The 20,400-nt window shown below is 41.4% G+C and overlaps 1 protein-coding gene across 7 annotated transcripts in view; it reads left to right on the top strand.

Annotated features, from left to right (window-relative positions):
* Positions 1-20,400, top strand: part of ACSBG1 (acyl-CoA synthetase bubblegum family member 1) — a 41,000-nt gene that overhangs the window by 6,376 nt on the left and 14,224 nt on the right. For 4 of the 7 annotated variants that reach the window (XM_017816770.1, XM_017816769.1, XM_017816773.1 and 1 more), the window contains 4 exons: positions 10,653-10,735; positions 18,518-18,735; positions 19,360-19,448; positions 20,240-20,360. In XM_017816770.1, coding sequence (XP_017672259.1) covers positions 18,604-18,735; positions 19,360-19,448; positions 20,240-20,360 — 342 coding nt within the window. In that variant the 5' untranslated portion in view covers positions 10,653-10,735; positions 18,518-18,603. Of the gene's footprint in view, positions 1-1,359; positions 1,526-10,652; positions 10,736-11,665; positions 11,725-18,517; positions 18,736-19,359; positions 19,449-20,239; positions 20,361-20,400 lie in introns of those variants that run through there. The other 3 variants (XM_017816768.1, XM_017816772.1, XM_017816774.1) reach the window with 3 other exon arrangements.

Consider the following 20,400-nt stretch of genomic DNA (forward strand, 5'->3'; position numbering starts at 1 on the left):
TTTGAGGTTTTCTGTTGATTTGCTGAAAGTACAAGCTCTAGCCATGAGACCAGCTTATTACCTGGCCACTCAACACCCAACGTGCAACCCAAGCAAGGTAACGAGCAGTTGTCTAATTGGATTCCTTCATATAGCGTGTAAAACATTTTAGATTATCAGAAGAATAAAAAAATTAGTTTTCTTGCAACAGTTTTATTATATTACTGCAAATTTGGTTGCAAGCCCAAGGAAGATACCTGAGGCAGCTTCCTGCAAAGAATCATTGGAACAAAGTCAGAGCTTGGAGAATTATCCCAAATTGAAGGAATTAAATCAATCCTGACAAAAATGAATTTTTGCTGCATGAGATGACGCATTTTTACCATTGAAATATCCCCTGTTCTGTGTTTGGGTATTTTCAAAGCAAGTTTCTGCTGTGAGAATAGACCCCTTAGATCTCACTGCAAAGTTCTCTTTCTTTTCACTACAAATTGCATTGTCTACAATCACATATCTGGATATGGTGTAAGATACTCTGGAATAAAATCCACATCTTTGTATAAAGTTAACATTTACTAGTCTTAGATACTCCTAATCACTGTGGCTGTGTTTGAACTGTAAATTAAACATTCCAGATGATGTTCTCTGGCTCTGAAGGCTATGGCACAGCATGGCTCACATCCCTCCTCCTCTCCAGACAGGATAACCATTAACACCATCTCCAGGTTATCCCCTGGCTCAGGGAAATTCCACTTCACACAGACTAAACCATCCCAGGGAAGGTGCTCACAGTGGGTGGCTTGAGCCATTCTCTGGATCTTGTTTTGTTGACTAGTGTAGCAGTGGCCTAAGTAGCTGCACCAGACTTTCTTACATCCTGGGCAGTAATTTGTTCAGTCATGTGTAGAAAATTCCACATTACAGGACAGGCCTGGTGAAGCCGAGGAAGTGCTGGTGTAGTTGTGATGCTGGAGGAGGGGCTTGGCTGTTGCAGTGCTGGGCTTCATAGGTATAATTGACTTGAAGGCATTTCCTAATGTAATTAATCTGCATTTGCTTTAAGAAAATAGCTTCACTGAACGTCCTTTTTCGAAACTAGAGTTAATAAATTTAGAATTGCTTCAACCTCCGTGAGCGAAGTTGTTGGAAATCTTGGCGAAAGAAAAGATTTGCATCTTGAAGCATTGTAGACTCATTAAAATTCTTCTCATGGATAATTAAAGAAAACTGAATTAAAAGGAAAGTTTAACAGTAAGCAGCTCACAGGCACTGCGACATTTCAAGCATGTTAAAATCAGAAAGAAACAGCTTTTGTGGCTGCAGTCTCCTCCTCTTGTGTTACGTGGTGGGGTTTTTAACAAATAACCAGTTACTGTTGGTTTCTTCAGTTGTCCAAGTAGTTTATTTCTGCCTGACCCGCACAGTCCTGTAGCATATTCGTGCCCAGCCTTGGAGGCTTTGTCAGGATGCCTAACAGTGGAGAGACTCTCACCAAACAGCCACAGGATGAAAATGCAGGCAGTGTTTCAGGAGGCCATGAAAATGGGTAAAGTAGCTTGAGCATTTATTTTAATAAACTGACCTACCAATTTTTCACAACTTGAGTTTGTCTTGTACTGCAGCCACAGCTTTGCCTAATGGTGTCTCTAGTGCAGAAGGTGGTGCATCTTTTCAGGCTGGAATGAGAGGAAATTGTAATGAAGGGTCTAAATGGGTTTTTTCTCCTATGCTAACTTCTACTGTGACATTAAACCTGACAGCATCTTTCAGTATGGGCTGTGTTGCTTGTATCCTTTTGGCATATCTCTGGCTGGAGAGTGTTTCTTTTACAGCACAGAGGCTCTTTAGCCCCGGGGTGGGCTCAGCAGGGCTTTGTGTCCAGCAGTTCTGACAGGGCTGTTCAGCTCCCGGGGCTCAGCTGCTCACAGCAAAAATGTGGAAGAGTAGCTGAAAATACTGGTCAACTTGTAGAGTCTTAAGATTCAGAATGTTCAGTGGTCAGTGGCTTTTCTACCATGAGGTGAGGTTACAGGCACCCTCAAATACCAGAGAACAGCAAAGTCCAGGCAGTCAGGAATGAAGAGCTGACAGCCTGTGCTCCTGTGCCATCCCTGCTGTGTCTCTGATGGTAAGAGTGGCACTGAAGACTCTGGAAGTTCAGTAGTGGTTGCTCTGCATGTCTTACAATGCACATAATCTATTTGGAATGGACTTTAAAAAAATACCCGACCTGCAGCTATGGAAGTAGGTCTCTTCCCTTCTGGATTTGGGGGACTAATCCTTAGATGATAATGGATCCTTGTGATAGACCATCTCCCCCCCCAAAAAGGCAACAGAACTTATCCAGGTAACCCATCTCTTAGAGAACTGAATTTTAGAACAGTTTATTTTAATGCTTATATTGCCTTTTACATGTAAGATAATCCTACTGGCTGCTGTCTCCTTTCTGTCCTAGGCAGCACAAAAGTAAAACATTCTTGTTCCTGTTGCTCTGGAGTGGTGTCTCCTGTTAGAGAAAGCTGCCCATCTCTAGAGTTTCTGGAAATACTTACTTTAAAAACAGAGCAAGACATCTCACGGGGAATATTTTAGCTTCTGATTGTTGGAAGTTTGTCAGGATTGCTAAGTACTAATTATTCATTCCCAGAGACTGAACTGTTGTATGATACTTAGTCTTCTGTTAAGTTAAATGTAACTTCACAGTTTTTTAGGCAACAACTTGCATGTTATGTCTCTTGGAAGATTTGCTTGAGCCTTTCAGGTAAAGGATTGTTGGGATAATTTCTGTCATAATGGTTTCTTCTGTTCTGGGCTTTGTAATCCTGCATAAGAATCATAAGGAGCAATCCAAAGATTTAAGGTTTTCTGAACAGGAATAAGTGAAGAAATCTTTGAAAAGTTTTGAATGTGTTGGTGTTGCCTCTGGAATCCTAATGCAGTTAGTACAGGAATTGTCATCTTCTGTTTAATCCATCCAAAGATCATAAAACAGTATTTGACTTGTGATCAGTATAGACACATGTACCCTCTGACTCATGAAAGGATTTTGCTGAATCAGTAATAATGCCTCTATTTTAGTCCACACATGCCTCTATTTGTGACATGCTTAAGTAAAAAAGAAAAGTTTCTGTGTTTTCTTTGCTAAAGAAAAAAAAAGCTAGAGGAGAATTTAAAAATATACAGTGGTTTGCATTCACAGCAAACAGGAAATTTAAACTTCCTGTACTAGAAGGATGTAGAGCATTCGGTTTGTTTTTGAATTTCTAGTGAAAGAATATCACAGACACTAGAACTCCAAATACTTATGATGTATTCAAAGCCCTTGGCATAAAACCTCTGTGTTATTTTTTTGGAAGAAGTCAGGGCATGTTATCCTGGTAAGTAGTGTTGTTTACCTGGTGTGGTTTAAAGTGAGGTAGCAAACTCAGATACCTTTTCCTGTGTACTGGAAGCAGGATTCCAGGTAGAAAGGACTAGATAAAGAGAATAAAATCCTAGCAAGCTGGAAAGAGTTAAAAAAGACCTTTTATAAGGCTGCAATTGAATCAGTGTGACCTAAAAATTGAGGAAGAGATGAAATAATGAGTTCTGTGACCTCAGTGTGCTGCACTCCCTGCAAACAGCCAGACAGAGGCAGCTACTGGAAGATTTCTGCTCCAGGTCTGGGTTTTTGCTGTGCAGGGGAGAACAGAGCCAGAAAATCCGTCCCAAGGTCAGGGAAGGGTTGTAGTACGCTCCCAACTGCTGAATAGAGCCTTTTTGGGTGGAATAAAAAAGCCTGGGTTTATTGTTCTTTTCTTCCTATTCAAGCACATAGTTCCCAGCTATCCCTAAAACTGGTCTGTCACCAAAATAACTGACCTGATTTTTGAGAATATTTATTCTTAACGAGGGAAAAAAATATTTTAGTTCTCTCTTTTGCAAGTAAGGATGTTCTCCTAGAAGGTGTGTGCCAAGTGTGTTACACGGTAAAACGGGTCTCAGCTGCTGACTTTATCTCTACTACTTTGTTCTTTATTAAGCATTTGGTTTGCTTTTAAATGTACCTTGGGGAGAGAAGAAGCTGTCTGAGTAATTTGGGAAAGACTGGCTTCTTGTGCACTGTGCAAAGCAAACTGATTGTGGAATCAGCTGACCCCTTTTGCAAGAGTAGGAACGTGTCTGGGCTGATCTGTGGCCCCCTTTTTGAGTCTCATAAGGGGCATGAGAACCAATTAGCAGCTAAATCTAACCTGTTCTTCGAGGGCAAAGGGAAATTTTAAATAGAATTAATAAGGAGTGTATTATAATATTGCCCTCATTTGAATAGAGGAGTAATTAGTAAATAAGGTAACCAGCCATCACAGACAGCAGTGTCCTTCTGTCCACGAGGACCTCCTGTGGCTCTCTTCTTTATTCCTTCTTATAGGAGGAATTTAAATGTAATAGAAATTAAGGGTTTAAAGAGCTAATGTTGTGTGTCATTACTGTGGGGTTTTTTTTCCCTTAAGCTGTAAAAAAATGAGAAAGCATCTTCAGAATGTCTTGGGTAACAACTGACAGCTCCTCAGAGTCTGGGGGTGCAGTATTTGCTGCTTGGCCATTCCTGTGCTGGTCACAGATTTCTGTTGAGCTGCTCAGCTGTCAAAACTGTGGTGCTGTGTTGATCCAAGTCAGAGTGACTTTATTGCCTTTGTCTAGAACTCTAGGACAGATCTGTGATTCTAAATTTATTGTCTCGGGCTCACTCCTACAATGTGTCCCCAGAGCTCTGTTTTAAAATATTGGATTTGGCTCTTGCAGGATGCAGGGGGAATGGGAAAAGGGTTTCTCATGAACAGGATCCAGATGAAGATATTTGGTTTCTGAAGTTTCTAGGCAAAGTGCCAGAATCATTACAGCTTTCAGAGGTACCCATAGGTAATTTAAGCCCTTGCTTTTTGCTGCCAGAAGAGTTGTCAGATGAATACTTAATGATTCCATCTTGAATTCAAATGCCACAATGAGCTGTTGAAAATGTCTAACACCCAATGAAAAGTTCTTAAGAATGTGCAGATGTAGGCCCAAAACACTCCCCAAAGCAGCTCTGATGCAGAGTAAGGCTGGTGGAATGTATGGAGCTGGGTTGTCCTAGAGAACGTGGAACAAAAGCTGAGGGGGGTGGGAATTTCTCAGTGTTGGAACAGGGATAAATATTTAGGACACTTGTCACCAAGAATGAAACAGTCAAAGATAGACACCGATTGGAAGAAGGATGTTTTATCGTCCACTTTATTGTGGATTACTTAAATAATCAACCAACCAAACTGTAGGATTTTAGAGGAGGAACTCACCAAGTCATCCTCAGGAGAAGCAAGCAGTGAAAGATTAAAACAAAATTTATGGAAAAGTTCCCTCTTGGGAAAATGCATATTTTCCACTTCAGCCTATTTTTTTGTGTATTAAATCAGATTAATAGTTAGGAAAGCCAGTTCGACAAAAGTGTTTGAGAAAGGAGGTCCTCGTGCAAATGGGGCTCTGCACACATTGCTGCCCAAGATAAACACCTGTGTCCTACAAAATGCTTCTTTGGGCAAGGCAAGCAGAGAAAGGAGTTTAATTATGAGGTGGAGGCTGTGTTGTAAGAACTGTGAAGTAATGCTGCTGCCACGTGGATGAGCCTGGAGGTAGGGGAGCCTGGAAATGATGTGCTCGGAGGAACAGCGAAGCAGAGGAAGGAGCTGCAGAGCTTTGGGTCATCACAGTGAGGGGCAAAACACACCTGTGCCTTCCTGAGAGCCACTGAGGCTGGAAGCAGGGCTGTGAAAGCACTCCCAGGAGCAGCTGAGTGGGATTGCTTTTTGGAAAAAGCATGGAAGTGACAGGGAAATTGTGTGGGCTCAGCAGACACTGTTACTGAGCGTTGCCCCGTTATTGGCTGTGTTCTTTGTTGCAGACAGTCTGCAGGGTGGTTTATTTTGAAGGGACAAAAGCACAAAGATCATGCAATAGTTTTATAATAAAAACTTGGGAAGTTAAGTGGGCCTGAAGTGCAGTGACGTGGTTGACCAGAGCCAGAGCCTTGCACCTTGAACATACCGTTCCTCTAAAATTAGGTCTCACATAAACCCCAGCTTATCTGATAATGTATACTAGGAATGCAGAATCTTCAACAGTGAACATTTCTCATACACTAAACCATTAGAAATAGCTAATTAATAAAAATACTTCCAGTACATGGTGAGCTCACACACGTGGTCCAACAGTACCCAGGAGCAAGGTGGGAGTGGAGAAGCTGAGTAATGGGAGAAAGCTCTGCATGGGAATACCAAGGAAGGGAGGAGGAGATGGTATCAATCCTCCTGAATCCAGCAGCAGAGGTCTGGGAGCTGAGAATGTGGCTTCTGGGTGAAGGCTTAGTCTGAGCTACTGACTGGTTTAGTTAAAAAATGTTTGTTTAAACCTTTGTGAGCAGCTGTGAATGTGACTTCCAGACTTAGAAGTACTTTGGCTTGCTATATGTGTGTAAAGGGTTATAAGTAAATATGCTGAAGTCTAAAGGAATACCTTTACCTGGATATTATAGTAACCATTTATATATCTAGCTGTTTGATAACTGGTTTATTTTTGCAAGTTTATAGAAAGCTGATTTATTTTTTAAAAGTTTAATAAGCCCTGTAGAGTAAAAACTTAACATTGACAACGTTACAGGAGTTGAACAATAGTGATAAAAAAATAGGAATACAAACAGAATATGAGCTGTCTTTTATTTGCCACTATACATAATCTGTTTAATGAATAGCTTCCCCTCAAATCTCATGATAATATGACTGCTGCAAAACAGTGTTCATATTCTCTTGGTGCAATTCATGACATTAGAAATCACTCTGCAGAATTAAGGCCAAAATATATCATACCCTAGAACCTAAATTTCATAGTTTTTTAAATTGAGAGAGAAGATTCTAACCTAATTACACAGGACAACCAGTGTATCCTGTAAGGCTTATTCAAGTGAGAATTTCTGTACAACATTTTCTCCATAGAAATCGTTGGTTTATTATCATATTAAAGGCTGAGTTTATAGATTCACTTCAGTTTTATGTTAGTATTTTTTCAAAATTTTGCTGTGAGGAAAGAATTTAGATGACAGCAAATATCTGACTGTATTTGACCTGGAGTATGAGTTGCAAGCAGAAATTCTAATTAGCAGAGAAGGAAACATAGAGCCTGTGGAAGGAAAAGGCTAATTCCAAATTCCCTTAAAACAAAACAAAAGAAAAACCTATGGCAATTAGTATCACAGTCAGTAGTGCCATTAATCACTCAGCATCATTATGGTAACAGAACAAACAGCTTTTCTGGTGTGTAATTGGCAGCAGAGCATTTTGTAACGATAAAAGTGGAGGGTTTTAGCTGTGGCATTTAGTTACTGTAGTTACAATAAGAAATGATACTGTATGCACTGGCTGCTATCAAAAACACTTAGATAAAACCAGTAATTGCTGTGCCAGCAAATCCAGATGGGATGCTTTGCTCCTGGTGACTCATCCCAGCAGGAAGGACTGTCACTTCCATCACTCATTATTTTACCTCACCCGCACTTTGCTTGCATGGGTTTGCAAAGATAAATCTCACTAGAGCTGTGATTACAATCATGGAAACACTCAAGGAAGGGAAGCTTTCCCTTTGTTGTTCCAATATATGGAATTTTCAGATTCTTGCTTTCCAGCTTGGCCTGATGTGTGGGAACAGCTCCAGTGGGAAGTAGCACCCAGCTGGCAGAGGGCAGTGGTGGGAGCTGCAGGTGGGTTGTGCTTGGCCCCAAACCCCTGGGTAAGCCAGGCAGCCTGAGAATTCTGTGCCTCTGTCTCAGGTGAAGGGAGCGTGTTGAATGAGGTCATGTTTGCTGGAATGGTACCTTGAAATTAAATCCCAAATTACATCAGGAAATGCTGTCATTCAAAACCCACCCCTGTTAATGGAGCCATGCAGAACTATGGTTTGTTTAGTTCTAGCTGATCAAGGTTTTGTAGCATGATCTCAGTTTGTTCTAATTGACTCGTTCCAGCGACCTCCGCTGTTAAATCCTCTCTGGGTGGGATCTGTGCAGGTTTTTGTGTGTTACCTTTGGAACTGTAAACTTCCAAGGCAGAAATCAGACGTGGAAAATCCACTTCTAAACTGGTAGCTGGATTTTGGAAAACGCTGGCCCCGCACTAAGAACACTGAATAATTTATGCAGAACCTCGGTCTTAATAAAATATTTAGGAGCCCAAGTCGAGATTTCCAAAGCATTCTGGCTTTGCTGAGGCATCTCAGCACCGAGCTGGGGTTCTGCAGTGCATTCTCTCCTTGCTGCAGAGTGCTCAGCAAGCTTGGGCCAGGCAGTCCCTCTGAATTCTGCTCAGTTCAGTCTTGAACAATTCCAAATAACACAACCATTTCTGGGGGCTTTACTTCAGTTTTAAAGGAATAACTCCTGACAGAAGGTAAAGGGTAAGACATCAAAACCCACATGTGTTCATTCAGAAGGGATGGGATGGTTCTGAATATCCATGGAAATTGTTGGTGGAAGAGGAAATTTCTTAGTTGTTCTTTCAGGGCAAAAAAAAGCCTCACTCTTAAATGGATCCTTAATCCATGGAGGGAGGTAACAGCTCCCAGGCATGTGTATTCCCAGCTGTAACACTCATGAACATGCTGGATGGGTAGAGCTCCTCATACAACTTTTACTTGGTGAAGCATTACCAGAAAGAATCCAGAAATTCAGACTTGGTGGTTGGTTATTTTTCTATAAAGGGAACATAATATAAACTGAACCAGAAGCCTATAACAGCTGAGACTAAAGCAAACTAAAGAGATCTTAATCTAGGAAAAGTCACTAATGATGTTTATTAAAGTTTTGAGTAGCCTCAGAGGAGGCTCTTCTGGTACATTACTGCAGAGCTGTTTTCCTCAGAAGGCTTTTCTGCTAGTTTTTTTCCTCAAAAGGATTGTTCACATATCTTTAGACTAAGACTTTGTTTTGTTTGTTTTGTAAAATAATAAAAATTTTAAAAGCTTTATTATTCAGAAGATACTTAAAGGAAAAGATTTCACTGGGTTTCAAAACATCAAATGTAGTTTTTCTGTAAAATAGGAAAAAATTCAAGAACTATCAAGTGTTTGGAGACGGCAGATAAAACACATGTTTTTAAGTTATTTCAGGTGTTTTGTTTTGGTTTTATTCCCAAATATCTCTTCCTGGTCTGTCATTCTCTCTTTGCAGTCCCAGTTCATTAAGTCACCATGTGTCAGACACAGGCTTACCTTTCAAAATGCAGTATAATCCCCTTCTATATTTAAATTACTCAGGTTCTCATCAACATTCGCCCTCACCAAACCAGTGCCTATTTTCAGACCCCTCTTTGCTTATCAGACAAGCCCTTTCATGTTTTGTCCCATTATGCCTGTTGACAAGAGAGGAAATATCCTCACAGGCAAGATTAGTGATGACTCCTCGGTTTCCTTCGGCTGCTTTTGTGACCTGAGACTCGGGAATCTGGGGAGGAGGAGGAAGGGAGGAAATGAACTGGGACTGTCACTTCTGATGGGTGAAGAATTACAAAGTCTGCTAAACCATTGTGAAAGGGACCCAGCGTGGCTAAGGCATTTTTAAAGCATGATTTCATTGTGAATAACAATAATAAATTCTAGGAGTGTTCCACACAGAACTGTTTTACAAGTGTAGTTGTTAATATGGGATAGGAAATGGTGTCTGGTGTGGTGTTTGGTCCTGCTGTTTGTACCTGACACTGCTGGGTAGAAAATGGCTTTTGAAGTTGTTATTTATTTGAAAGTTGGGAAGGGCATAGTTTCAACTTTCTTTTTCTACATTTTGAGTTAATTTATTACAGTGTGTAAGGGAAGGACTTTCTGAGCTTCACTCAGGACTCTACTGTTGAGAGGAATGAAGGAAATCCTAACTAGTTCTTGAAATGAAATGAGCTACATTAAAAGGTCTTTATGCTGCTATTCATGAATAATCTGCAGTTCATTGCTGTGTGCAGTCAGTCATTTCTAAATGCTTAGTTATTGTTTGGGTATTTTGTTCACGTAATTCTTTGCAGACTTTTTGGGTTGGAGTTTGTATTGTGCTTTAAACTTGGTCTGTTTAAGCCAGGAAAAGTTAGTGTCATCCATGTGTTAATGATAATTTGTTGTGTTAGGGAAGTTTTTGAGAAACTTTATTATTATTGTTGTTGTTGTTAGGAACTGAATTGCCTTCTCTTCCTTAAAAAAACAACCAAAAAACCCCTGACCTCAGAGCTTCAACAGATACCAACAGTGGCAACTTCCAAGGTGTTGTGATATCAGTACAGGGGCAGTATGATCAGGGTTAAAATTGATGTTCTTCGTACTTGCAGGGTTCATGGCCTCTCTGGGGAGGTTCAAAATTGCCTTCATCTGGTGTATTCCATGATGTTGAACCCAAAAGTATGAAATAAGGAATGTCATCCTGAGTTTGAAGGCATTTCCCTGTTTAACTGGGTTTTAGTGGAGCTTGCAACAGAGTCAAAAGGTTCTTGGTACCTCTGAGCTTCCTGTTTTTACCAGTTTGTATTTTGAAGTGTTTGGAAGCTGTGTTTTTATTTCCACTTCAAACCATTGTGTTGATTGCGTTGGATCCCACTAGCACTCCTGGATAACTTTTTAATAGTTATATTTTCTTTTAGAAGCTTTCCAGATGCCCAGAGTGTCTGCAGAGATTCACTGCCCCGTTTGGAGGAGACCCAGGGTGAAGGCACAGAGCCAGCAGGTGAGCCTGTCAAAGGTGATCCTTGGACATTTGAGCTCTTTTTTGAATTCTTTTTGAATGTAATTTGTATTTCTATTCTAGCAGGTTACGACTGATAATTTTTCAGGGCTGGGATAAGGAGAGAAAAAACCAAAAATAAAATTGAAGTGAGTCTGGGCAGCTGAAAAACTTTCAGAAGCTGTAAATTTGCATGGATTCAATAGTTTCTCCCAGTTTTTGTCTGTATTTGAGGCAGTGGCCAGATAAGAATGAAAAACAGACTGATCCCATTTTAAATCACACAAATTGTGTTACCTTTGGCATCACAGCCTGTTCCCCAGCTGTCACCTGGGGAGGATTAAAGGAGCTTTGTTAGCAGAACTTTGTGAGGTTCCTTGCAAGGTTTGCTGTCCTGAGAGAGCTCCCTGTTGCCTTGGTGAGGCTGCTACTGGTATCTAAATGTGCTCATTTAACCAGAATATTTGTTCTTAGAGACAATTGGAGCAATGACTGCATAGATATCAGATCTATGTAGGAATCTCCCATGCAGATTTTATACACATGTATAAATACATACCTGTATGGATATATCTTTGTTTTTTAAAAGAGACACAGTAGATCTTTGAGACACAGTAGATTCATTCCCAAAATTGACCTGCCAGCTCTATGCTTTTTGTTCTTTCAGGAAGCAGGAAATAAATTTGGATGGATAAAGGTGATAACTAATTTCTGGTTTCCAATTTTCAGGGTATTTGTGGAACTATTTGAGGCACACATTCTATATTTAGATTATTACCGAGGCTGTGATTCTGCAGAGTACTTGTGTGCTCAGGAAGGCTCTGACCTATTTTTCTAAGAATTTATCTGGGACTCTGGTTACTGCTGACAGTACCTACCCTGCCTTCCTCCCAGAGGTTGCTGCTGGCTGCAGTTTAGAGAAATATGCTCAGGAAGGAATGCACATGCCATGCAGCCACTCCTGCAGAGGTGACCACAGCTCTGCCACAAAGGTGAGGAGAACAATGAGGGGAGAAGCCATTCCAGCTGTTCCGTCATAATTTCCTTGCAAACACAAGTGACACCTCATCCATTTTAATTAAGCAGTTCCTTTATTGCTGTTTAGATCTTCTAAGTTGATGAATCAGGAGCTTACAGTTTGTTAGACTTTGTCTTTTATTTGACTTTGAGAATCTGTGGCACTGCTTGTTATCCATTTAAATGAGAAGCAGTGTTTGACTTGGACACATCACACTGCTCTGCAGATATGGAGTGGGAAAGTGAGGACTGAATTTCAAACACTTCTCCCAAATAATCTTTCATGAGAAGGAAGGTCAGTGTCTAATTTCAGTGGGTCTACATTGTATATAAAGAGAAAAGGAGGAGATTCTGATGTTTTCTAGTTGTGCAGAACTGTCTTTCTCGCTTTATAATTGATACGTTCTGCAACCTCAGGACTAAATTTGTTCAGTGAGGACTGCAGATTGTTCTGGAATTTTTTCCCCATTCCTTTCCACCAATGTATAGAAGCTCATTACTGTGGATGCAGGCCAGATTTGGGGTTTTCTAATGCATCTGTAAATCCAGAGTACCCTTAGTGATGGCAGCAAGCATTATATTGACTTAAAACCATTATATTGACTTAGAAGAGAACTCATTTGTGCTGGCTTTATACTGGTGGAATCACAAAGTAATTTATGTTGCAAAAGACCACTGGAGGGCAACTAGTCCATCTCTGCTCATAGGAGGGCTTGTGGCTTTGCTCAGCTGAGTTTTGAAAACCTCCAGGGATGGAAATTCCACAGCCTCTCGATCCCTCTTCTTAAGCTGAGTCACCTACATTGGGAAATAACTTTTCTTGATCCAGCAAGAGTTTTCCTTGCTGCAGCTCATGTCCATTGCCTCTTGTTCTTCTGCTGGGTGCCTCTGAGAAGAATCTGTTTTCCTTGCAGCACCCTCTTTGGTCTGTGGCAGGCAGCAGGGAGATTCATTCTTTCTCTTCTCCAGATTGGAGGAACCCAGTTCCTACAGGGGCTTCTCCTACATGGTGTGTTCCAGGCCCCTGACCCCTGGGAATCCCTGTCCTGGGCTTATGTCAGTTTGTCAGGATCTCTCTTGCACTGGGGCTTCCAGAGCTGCTCCCTGCTTCAGGTGCACCCTCAGGAGTGCTGAGCAGGGGAAACCATCACCTTCCTTGATCAGCTGGCTCTAATCCTGCCAGTGCAGCTGGGATGCAGTCAGCCCTCATCTCCATCGGGACATCCAGCCTGTCCCCCAGGAGCCACAGGGTTTGTCCTGCTGAGCTGCCATCCGGTCCCTGCTGGGGCATTGGGTTGTCCTGCCCAGAGTGCAAGACTTTTGTTCACCCTAGTGGAGCTCTGAGGTTGTGTCAGCCCGTTCTTTGGTGTGCTGAGGTCCCTCTGGATGGATTGTCACACTGGTCAGTTCCTCAAGTTTGGGGTCTTCTCTGAAGCTGTGAGTGTTCTCTCTGTTGTCCAGGACAGCAGTGCCATCACTGAACAGTGTTGTTCTCAGGAGTAACCTCTGAAGAATGTCACTTGTAATGACTTCTGGCTGCACTTGGAATTGTTGACCATGGTTCTTGAAGACTAGTTATCCTGCCAGTTTTTTGTCCACCTGCTCCTCCAACTGCACCTGGTTCAAACCTTCCATGCTGAGCTATGTAGGACTTGTTAAAGACCTTGTTAAAGGTAAAAAGTGAACAACATTCCACTGCTCTCACCGTGTCAGAGCCAGTCAACTCATCTTGGAAGGTGGTTGGGTTAGATTTCCCAAGGCCAGATCAGGTCTGTCCATTCTGGCTGGTCTCAGTGACCATTTTATAGCCCAAAATGATTTCTAGGAGAGTTTGTTCTACAGCCTTTCTGTAGACCAAGGTGAGGTTTCTGTAGGACCAAGGTGAGGTTTCTGTAGGACTGAGGTGAGGTTGATTGGCCTTTAGTTATCTGAGTCCTCTTTCTCCTGCTTTTTGAAGACAGATGTGACATTTGCCTTTTTCACTGTCATGGGGACCTTTCCAAATTGCTGTGCCTTTTCAATGGCAGGGAGCAATGGCTTTGACCTGGTTTCTCAGTGTCCACTCTGAAGCATCTCATGCAGTCCCATCAACACTTCTGTATGTGTCCAGTTTGTGCAAGTGGTCCCTATTTGATTTTTTTCTGCTGTAGGTAAAACACCTCACCTGTCCCTAGGCATGGAAACCCAGGGAGCCTGATCCTGCCAGTAAACACTGGGGTGAAAAGGCACTGGGAGCCTCAGCCCCTTGCGTGTCCTGTGTCAGCAAGACACCCATGATGTCCCTGGTTCTCCTTGTGTGCCTGTAGAAGCCCTTCTTGTGGCTCTTCCCATCACTCACCAATCCCAGTTCTGAGTTTTGACTTTCCATGCCTGCATGCCTGGGCAATGTTTCTGTGCTGATGTTTCCTCCTGATTACACCCTCCACACGTTCCATTTTGGTGCATCGTAATCAGTTTTAGAAGCGTCAGGGTTGTTATGAGGCTTATTTTGTCCTTGCCCTGATGCACCACTCCCTCCACGTCAGCTCAGAGAGGATTCTTTGCAGGATATCTAATTTCTCTGATCCACACTTGCAGGAGTTCACTGCTGTGAAGAGCAGTATATTTTATTGCAATTAATAAGTGTTCCCTTTTCCTCCAGTGGAAAAGGCATAGGTATCCATGAACTGAAATATTTTCGTGTGTTTTGGCCAATTGAAAAAGATTTCCTCTATTTATTCAGTCTTTCCTGTTTGACAGTGTAAGATTACATGTTTGTTGTGGAAAACTGGTAATGTAGCAGAAAACCCTTTTCCTCCCCCAGCTGTGGCAAGGCAAGCAACAGGAAGCTGGTTTCTGTATTTTATTAGAAGAATCACTGTGTATATAGTCTGGCTGATACTTTCAGGTTCACTTTCAATTCCAGAGTTCTGTACTTGTGTTTAGTCTGTTTGTTGGCACAAATACCTGTCTGTTGACACAGATACCAAGCTCTTGAACTCCAACCCGTGTGTACTCAGCTTTTAAAGAAATTAATTTACTCAGCTTAAGGAATTAATCTCTTAGGGTCACAGATATCTTGAAGAAAAGCAAAAAAATAGTGGGTGAGAGGAGGAATGATGCATTTGTGTTGTCAGCAGAATGTGATGGCATCATGGCTGTGGAATCTGGGATGATGACTGTCAGGAATGCCTCCAGCAAAGAGCTGAATTCCTGCTCTCCTCATTAGGGCAGAGGGATGTTTTGCAGCAGCTGGCATATAATCAAGACACTGTTTTGTGAGTTAAATCTGATTCACTTTCAAGCAGAAGTTAAATTATTGGTTTAGTTCCTGCTTCTCGGGGCACATCCATGGAATATCACTCGGAGCTCCTCAGGTCATGCAGCAGGGCTGCTCCTCCAGCAGCCTGTTTGTTTACCTGCCTGAAAGGTGACCTTGGTTCTCTTGTGTTTTGTGTGGCTCTCAGAGCTGTTCTTCCAGAAACATCAGAATTTATTTACATTCTCAGATCCTTTCTGTCACCAGGATATTAGTGAACAGAGAGAAAGTTTCATCGATTATATTAGCTTTAAACTGTAGGATTAGTGTATTTCTCTTTTAATTTTCTTTTTTTTTTAACTAGTACACAGTTTCCTTTATACATCCCAGAGGCCCAGCAGTTTCAGCCAGACTGATTATTCATGAATAAATAAATAAATATGGACTTGCTATTTGTTTGTCTGTTTAAAGTCATTTTTGGTATCTGGGCTAGGAAAGACAGCCTGTACTGTGTCAGAACTCTTATATCATACATGATGGAAGGAATAAACTGGCTGATAAAAATACAACAATTGTAATGTGTTTATGTCGTGCATCATTTCGGACTTGAAAGAAAATATCTGAGTAACAAATGTACTTTTATAAATCAGTATTCACATGTAAATGGTTCATAAGTTTAGGATTGTATCGTGAAAAATGAGTTGAAAACTTTCAGTGTGTCTTTTAAGTGGTTCTTAACTACTTTTTTTCTCCTGTAAAGTTTGTTGTTGAAAATTTACACATTAATGGGAAAACTGCACACCTAAAATCCCAAGTATTTAGATCAGCTTTCCCTAGAGCGATTCCCAAGACAAACTGCAGTCGAGCCCTCCTGTTATAAGTGTAACTATATAACTATGAGACTACTCCAGGCCATCTCTTCCTTCAGCAGTGGAGACAGTGAAACATGGAAAAGGTATCTGATCATGGAATTTGGCCGTGGAGTATTTTGCCAGGCATTCCTTCCCAGGCTCTTTCTGAGAAGAATGAGCCCTCTGCTCAAAAACCCTCTGCAAACTGACAGAGGAATATATTGTTCATGTTCTGCTGGTTTTACTGACTCTATGGGACAGAATAATTGGATTTTTAGAATTATTTGGCTTATATCTAGATCTCAGGACTGTTTTGAGATAAATTCTACCTGCAAAAGCAAACACTGAATGGCCATTTAGGTTTATATTCATTTGCAGTATAGCTTGTGTATTATTAAGGTGATGCACAGAGTCTCTGAAACTGATTCTGTTCTTAATGTTTGGTGGGAATCAAAGGTGCCTTTTTGACACCGTAAAAACCTGCATAAAGAAAAGCAGAAGGAAACCTAGTTTCCAAGGACATTTTTTGTTTCTATGTATAGATATTTCATTGATTTGATGGATGATTTTCACTCTTCTCTGGAAAGTGTTCTGTTTGTTGTCTACTGCACCTCTGCAGTGAAAAGACAGTAATCATGCAACTTTTGTAATGTTCATTTAGGAATGTTGCTAATATTTTCACGTCCCTTGCAGAGCATTTAGTTATAGTACATGAACCAGAATGTTGTATTTTAGCTCTGTATGGTACAATTTTGTTTTCAACAGGGCAGTCACCTCTCTGTGCCCACACACATCTGCAATCCCTGCCCCCTCGGGTGGTTTAGAAGCCAGAACATCTATATATAGAGTTTTTCATCTGGGCTGTGGTGTGTCACTGCAGAAAACAAGCATTTGGATTAACAACAGCTCCACACCAGGATTGGGGTTAAGTGCAGTAACACCTGCTTTGCCTCCTCAGCTCATAAAATATTTATTGGGTGATACTGTTTACACTTGGCTAAAGTCTGTCTGTAACCTAAAATCCTTCACAGCTCCTTGTTTTCCAAACTATCTGGATGTACGCTGCCCTTTCTCCACTGAGCTAAGCAAAGCTCCACACCTATGTTTTGAAAATCATTATATGCAATTTGCACATGAGCAAACGAAGGCACAGGGAGATGAAGCAGCTTTATTTGTATTTATTGCTGTCATTAACACCTTCTGTTTGTCAAGAGAACAAATGCAAATCTGCCAGCCAGGGGCAGGAATGGAACACGATGTTTGTGAGCCTGCAGCAGCTTGCTGTGCCTCTGGTTGTCTGTGCACAGACAAGCTCCCTGGCTTAGGGAGGCTGCAAGTGTGTCCTGAAGAGCTCCTGTGGATCCAGCTGTGGTTGATGTGTTCACATGGTGCCAGAAATGCTCAGAGAGGTGGTTTCCCCGTGAAGCAACAAGAGGAATAGCATTGGCAGGGATGTTGGACTTTTGAACGCTCCAGAATGGCCTTTTTTCAGCCACTGGGGTTCCAGGAAACAGCACAGATGCTGTCTGAGCTTTCTCACAGTTTTTGCTTTCCATAAGAGTAGTAAAAGACAATCATGCTTATTAACTTCTAGCAGGAACTTCAAAAAGTCCTATTTTCTGTTACACTCAATTCTGACAAGCCTAAGCACTTTGAAATTTTTTCATCAGCTCACTCTAGAATATATATATATTTATGTTTATGCTAAAATTATTTCTTCATTTATGAACATGAATCTAAAGAAAAAAATGTTGTTCTTACAATGTTCTTGTACTGTTTTGTTGAGAAGTATGGGAACTGTTTGACAGGGGAGTCGTGGGAGGGTTTGTGCTTTCCTTGTGAGAATTCACCTGAATTTTGCCAACTTGCTAACCCCTAGATTCTCTAAGGAGTGTATTTATACTCAACCTTTTGCTGGCTTTGCAAGAGCCAAGTAAAGTCTTTGAGAGAGATATTTCTTGTGAAGTCCTTGGAACCAGTGGTGAGAGCCAAGTGACATTTGTTGGTGCTCTTTCTCTGTGTCCTGGCAAGGAAGGGGAGGACAAATACAGGGACAAAAAAGTGGATGGTAGAAAGGCAGGGTGAGGAAGACAAGAGCAGGAAAAGATGAAAAATGACATGGAAACAGGGCAAGACAGGAGTGGGTGGAGTGGATATACAGATTGGAACATGGGGCAGATGACCAAGGAAAAAACTGTGGGAAGTAGTGGGGAACAGAGGCAGGATGAGGGAGAAGAGGTGGACGGGAAGGAGAGAGGGAAGAGTTACAACAAGCAAAAGGGGCTTGGATACTGAGTAGGGTTAGAGGTTTCAGATCTTTTGGATCTCTGTAACCTTCTGATTCATTGACTACTCCACTGCACAGGGGCAACTGCAGGGCTGAGCACCGGCAGACGCTGCTCTGGAACTGGGGGGGTGTCTGTGACAGAAGATCAGTGTAATTCTGTCCAGTGGCACTTCTGTTCAAGATGCAGATCAAAGTGTAACAGAGGAAGATTTCTCCTTCTATGTGGTGTATATGATAGAAAGAAAATTGGGAAGTCCTTCTCTCGGAAGGTGAGAAGTGCCAGAGTTGTGCTTGGTCCTGTGGTCTTTATTCAGCTCTCTTGTCCTCTGGTACACAGTCACATGGTATTTTTCAATGATAGAATACCTTGACAATAGTGCTTTACCTTCCAGAGTCCCTGTGGACTTCCCTTGCTGATGGCAGAGTCAGACTGAGAATAGATAACTCATGTCCACAGACTCCCATAACAGTTCATCAGATGTTCAAGGAGAGCCTGGAAAAATACGGGTCCCTTAATGCTTTGGCCAGCAAAAAGAATGGAAAGTGGGAGAAAATAACTTTTTCAGAGTATTATTGCCTCTCCAGGAAAGCAGCCAAGAGCTTCTTGAAGGTAGGTACAGGAAACAAAGCCATTTCATTTTCTCCCTTTGTGTCCTTTAAAAAAACCCAAAAAACAAATGAACAGAAAAACCCCAAAATCCACACTATAAGAGGCTTTCCCCATTACTTGAAGATCAGTAGTCGTATTCCTTATTGAAATAATGATGAAAATGGGTTTTGGTCAGAGATAACACTGCTGCAAGGGAAGAGCTGCTGTGTTACACTTGCTCACTGGGATGTGGGCACCGAGCTCAGCACGAGGCCCTTGAGATTAAAAACAGAAAAATAGGGGAAAGCAGTACTATCATGAATTTGGTGAGATAAACACAATTTCTAAAGCCTTCTAAGCATAGGGTAATATTGGTACTCATTATGTCTCGTTCATATTGAAGTGTTCTGGGTTTCAGGCCTTTCTGGGCAGCAGAGCTCAACCAGCCAGGGGAAGGCAGTGGAAAAGTTACATCATGTTACTGCTGATAAATACTGGGTTTGCTGTGGATACCAGCACAGAGCTGTGTGGACATGCCTTGTCAATACTGCAATAATAAATCAGAAGTTTCCAAAGTTTATATTTGTGTGGATGTTCCTCTCCAGAGTGCCTACATTATATAACCTCATGCTTATTATTTTTAAGCTCGGCCTTGAACGATTCCACAGCGTAGCAATCCTTGGATTTAATTCTCCAGAATGGTTCATCTCGGCTGTTGGAGCTGTTTTTGCTGGGTAAGATTTTTTTGGGGGGTGTTGATTTTGAAGGGGCTTTGGGGATTTCTGTTTTGCTAGAGGTGGAAATGCAGCAAATAAGTATTTGCTGTCATATTTTGGAAGTTGTGTTGCTACTGATTAGCATGTTCAGTGACCTGCTGGAGTCTCTTATCTGAAATAGTCCAGACACTCCTAAGTTGATCCTGTTTGCTGTGGGCTTAACTGTGACAGAAGCTGTTGTACAGTGTCTTATCACTGGAAGATGTGGGAAACAGATGAGACTCACAGTTTTATATTAATGATATTTGTCTACAGCAAGATATGTTCAAGGAGATGAAGTAACATATGAATATTGGCCAGCCTGATTCCTTCTGTCCTGATACCTGTTCACACAATTTGGGTTTTACTTCTTAAGCTGTTCTGTGCCAATGAAATCCAAATTGGTACCTGTGTACAGCTTGAATAGGAAGGGGACGTGACTGGGGATTTTCTACAACTTCCTGAGCTGACTCTTGAGTAGCCTCAAATGGGTTAAAACACTGAATCCCAGCCTACAGCACCTTCTACTGAATAGAGTTCAGAGATTAGTTTTTGCAATGTGCATAAATCAGAGATTTAGATAAATATCTGTATCTGGATACATGAAACAAATGAGAGCTGTGCTGTGTTTGCTTCCACATCTTCATACCCTTTCAGCTTTCATCTGATCCTTGATTATTACTCTTTTTTGATACTAAGTGCATGTATATGTGTGTGTATGTATAAAAATATATGTTCTTATATATGTATATATAAATTTTTTGATTCAGAGGAATTGTCACAGGAATATACACAACCAATTCTCCAGAGGCCTGTCACTACATTGCTCATGACAGCAAAACCAATATCATGGTTGTGGAAAATCAGAAACAACTGGACAAGATAATGCAGGTATGAGGTGGCTGAAGGGTTGCTGAAAAGCCATAATTTT

This window comes from Lepidothrix coronata, unplaced genomic scaffold (assembly GCF_001604755.1).
Source record: "Lepidothrix coronata isolate B3197 unplaced genomic scaffold, Lepidothrix_coronata-1.0 Scaffold58, whole genome shotgun sequence".
NCBI classification, from domain to species: domain Eukaryota; kingdom Metazoa; phylum Chordata; class Aves; order Passeriformes; family Pipridae; genus Lepidothrix; species Lepidothrix coronata.